Source organism: Pterocles gutturalis, unplaced genomic scaffold, assembly GCF_000699245.1.
Source record: "Pterocles gutturalis isolate BGI_N339 unplaced genomic scaffold, ASM69924v1 scaffold7581, whole genome shotgun sequence".
Classification (NCBI taxonomy): Eukaryota; Metazoa; Chordata; class Aves; order Pterocliformes; family Pteroclidae; genus Pterocles; species Pterocles gutturalis.
This window is the reverse complement of record NW_010097702.1, coordinates 1-2,672: the sequence shown is the minus strand read 5'-3', so window position 1 is coordinate 2,672 and position 2,672 is coordinate 1. Positions and strand designations below refer to the sequence as shown.

Below are 2,672 nucleotides of genomic sequence, written 5' to 3'. Positions count from 1 at the left end.
CGGGGGTTTTTCGAGCACTCAGGGCAGACAAAAGCAATGGGTTTGGCTACAGAAAAATGCAGAATGCGATAAAAACCTGAAAATATATTTTTTTTTTCCTCCCTGGCTGGGCAGCCAGCTTCAAATAAAATAAAAAAATAAAATTACAGGGAGGGAATAACCCCACAGTGAGGAAATTTAAGCCCCAGGGGAAGGATTTTCGGGGTAAAAGAGCCCCCAAAAATTTTAAATGCGACAAAAAATTTTAAATGCGACAAGAAAAAGTCAACCCCGAAGCAGAACGAGGGAAAATGGTGAATTTTGGGAATTTTGAAAGCGAGGGAAAGGGGAAAAAAAACAGGGAGAAGAGGGGGAACTACTCCCAGGTCACCTGGGTTGGAGAAATCCGGGGGTTTAATTGCAAAGGGAGAGGGAAGAGCCGACGTAAAAGAGCCAGAAAAAAGGGAAGATTTTCTCGGTGAAAGCGGCGGTGAAGGTGAAGATGGGCGCCATGTTATCGGCGTTGTAGAACGCCACCCACCCCCCCTCGTAGTCCAGGTACACCCCGATTTTTCTGGGTCTTTCACAAAGGGATAAAGGAGTTTCCGGGGATGTAAAAGCTTGATATTGATCCCAATTTTTCCCTTTCCAATTTAATCCCACCGCCCAAATTCCTTCCTCAGGAGCAAAATCGATTTTTTCCTTCCTCCGGACGGATTCGCGAGCCGCCCCCAAAACCCAACTCTCCCCGTCTCCCACCTCCACCTCCCAGTAATGGCGCCCGGCGATAAAACCCTCGGCCGCCAGGACGCAGAAGGAATAATCGAATCTTTTGGGGTTCGCCGGCAGCTCTTGGGGTGCGCTACGAAGCCGCACGCTCCTCTTGTCCTCCGACAGGACCAGGTAAGGGTTGGCGGTGTCGGGATCCAGCGAGAGATCACCTGGGATGAAAAAAAAAAAAAAGTTTAAGCCTCCAAAAGTTTTTTAAGCAAAGAAAAATCAAAAATAAGAAAAATCGGGGGGGGGGGAAGAAAAATTTTAATAAATAAAGCCACATTTCTGCTGCAAATCCATCAGCCTGCCCCATCCCAGACAACCTCCTTGCTCTGGAATGAATTATTTTTGCACCAAAATTTCTATTTTTTTTTATTTATTAGTCCTGCGAGAGAGGAAGGAGCAGAAATATCGTCGTGTTTAAGGGTTGGTTTTATCCTCAGGGGACTGGCAGGGAATTAGGGCGGCAGGAATCTAAAAAAAAGTCAAGAGGAGGGAAAAAAAATCATCAGCAGACGGGTTAATCCTGCGCCCGGGCTCGGTCGCAAAGTCCGGCTCAGAGCTAAATCAACACCCAGCAACGCGGCCAAAGGTCTCCTCACTCCTGGAAAATCCTCTTAACCCCAAAATTTCCTGAAAAATTTGATTGTGGACGCTCCCAGCAGCTGGATTTTATTTTATTTTTTTTGCCCAGGAAGAATCTTCTCCTCTCCTGGACCTCCTGAAGGTCTTACTGGCAGGAAAGGTCAAAATTCCCAAATTAATCCTGAAAAAATGAAGGTCAGAGTCCCCAGATCAAACTGTGCTCACCTGTGTCATTCTCCAGCTCGAATCGGAGGTTTTCTGAAAAAAAGAAAATTTAAAAAAATTTAGATTTCAATATTTTCAATATTTTTAATTAAATATCGGGGTTAGGGGGTAGCAACTTTTAATAAAATCTTTTTTTTCGGCGCTCACCCTTGAATTCCAGCAAGACTTCTTTCAGCACTGCGCTCTTCTGGGAAAAGCTCTTGAGTTTCTTCTCCAGTTCCGTGAAACCAGCCTCGGGTTTGCAGAACATCCAGCTCTCGAAACTGGGGAGGAAAAGGAAATATTAGGTTCTTTCTTTGGGGGCTAAAAAAAAAAAATCGGAGAAAAAATTTATCGGAGAAAAAATTTATCGGAGAAAAAATTTATCGGAGAAAAAATTTCCAAACCAGAGGCAGGGAAGGAAGCTGGTGGTGAAGAGGTTTGGGTTGTTCTCCCTCTGTGGCCACCCCTGAGGACTGGGACCAGTTTGGGGCTGCCCAGTATGAGACAGAGAAATCGGGGGTCTCTGGGGCTCAGCCCTCACCCAGTTTTTGATACTGGTCCTACTGGTGGGGGGTTTGATCCTTTCCAGCTGAGTTTCTCCGTGGTTTTCACAGGAAGGACGAGGAAAAGGCAGGGGGGGGGCGAAGCCGGAACCCCCCCAAGACCAGTTCTGCCTCCCCTGAGCTTCCCAGTTAAACCAGTAAGGACCCAGCTTCACTCACCTGCTTCCACCTGGGGCAACACCCTGGAGAGAGAATTAAAAAAAGAAGAAATTAATCAGTAAAAGTCTCTTTTCTATCTCACAGCCTCCAAAATTCTCCCCAAAAACCAGCCCCGCGGAGACGGCAGAAGAAATTTAAAATTTTTATATTTTAAGGTTTTTCCTTCCCCTTTTTCTTTTTTAGCATCAGGAAGGGGAAAAAAAAACAAAACAGATGATTTATTTTTAAAGAAATGAAGCAAAAAAGCCACCAAAACCACGAGGATTCAGAGCTCGGAGCGACACAAAGCGCTCAGGACAATTTTTGAGCATCAAAAGGAGCCTGAGCGGCTTCACAATTACAAGGATCAATTTTAAACCCCCAAAACTGCGCTAAAATGTGGATTCCCACCTGGAAAAAAAAAAA

At 45.3% G+C, this 2,672-nt stretch overlaps 1 protein-coding gene across 1 annotated transcript; it reads right to left on the bottom strand.

The window, feature by feature from the left end:
• Positions 1–393: 393 nt before the first annotated feature.
• On the bottom strand, positions 394–2,290 carry LOC104469424 (tripartite motif-containing protein 15-like; the record flags this gene model as incomplete). Its single annotated transcript, XM_010083953.1, has 4 exons — positions 394–920; positions 1,564–1,596; positions 1,711–1,826; positions 2,268–2,290. Coding segments are annotated over 4 exons (699 nt in total), but the record flags the coding sequence as incomplete, so codon positions are not given.
• Between the last annotated feature and the right edge of the window lie 382 nt (positions 2,291–2,672).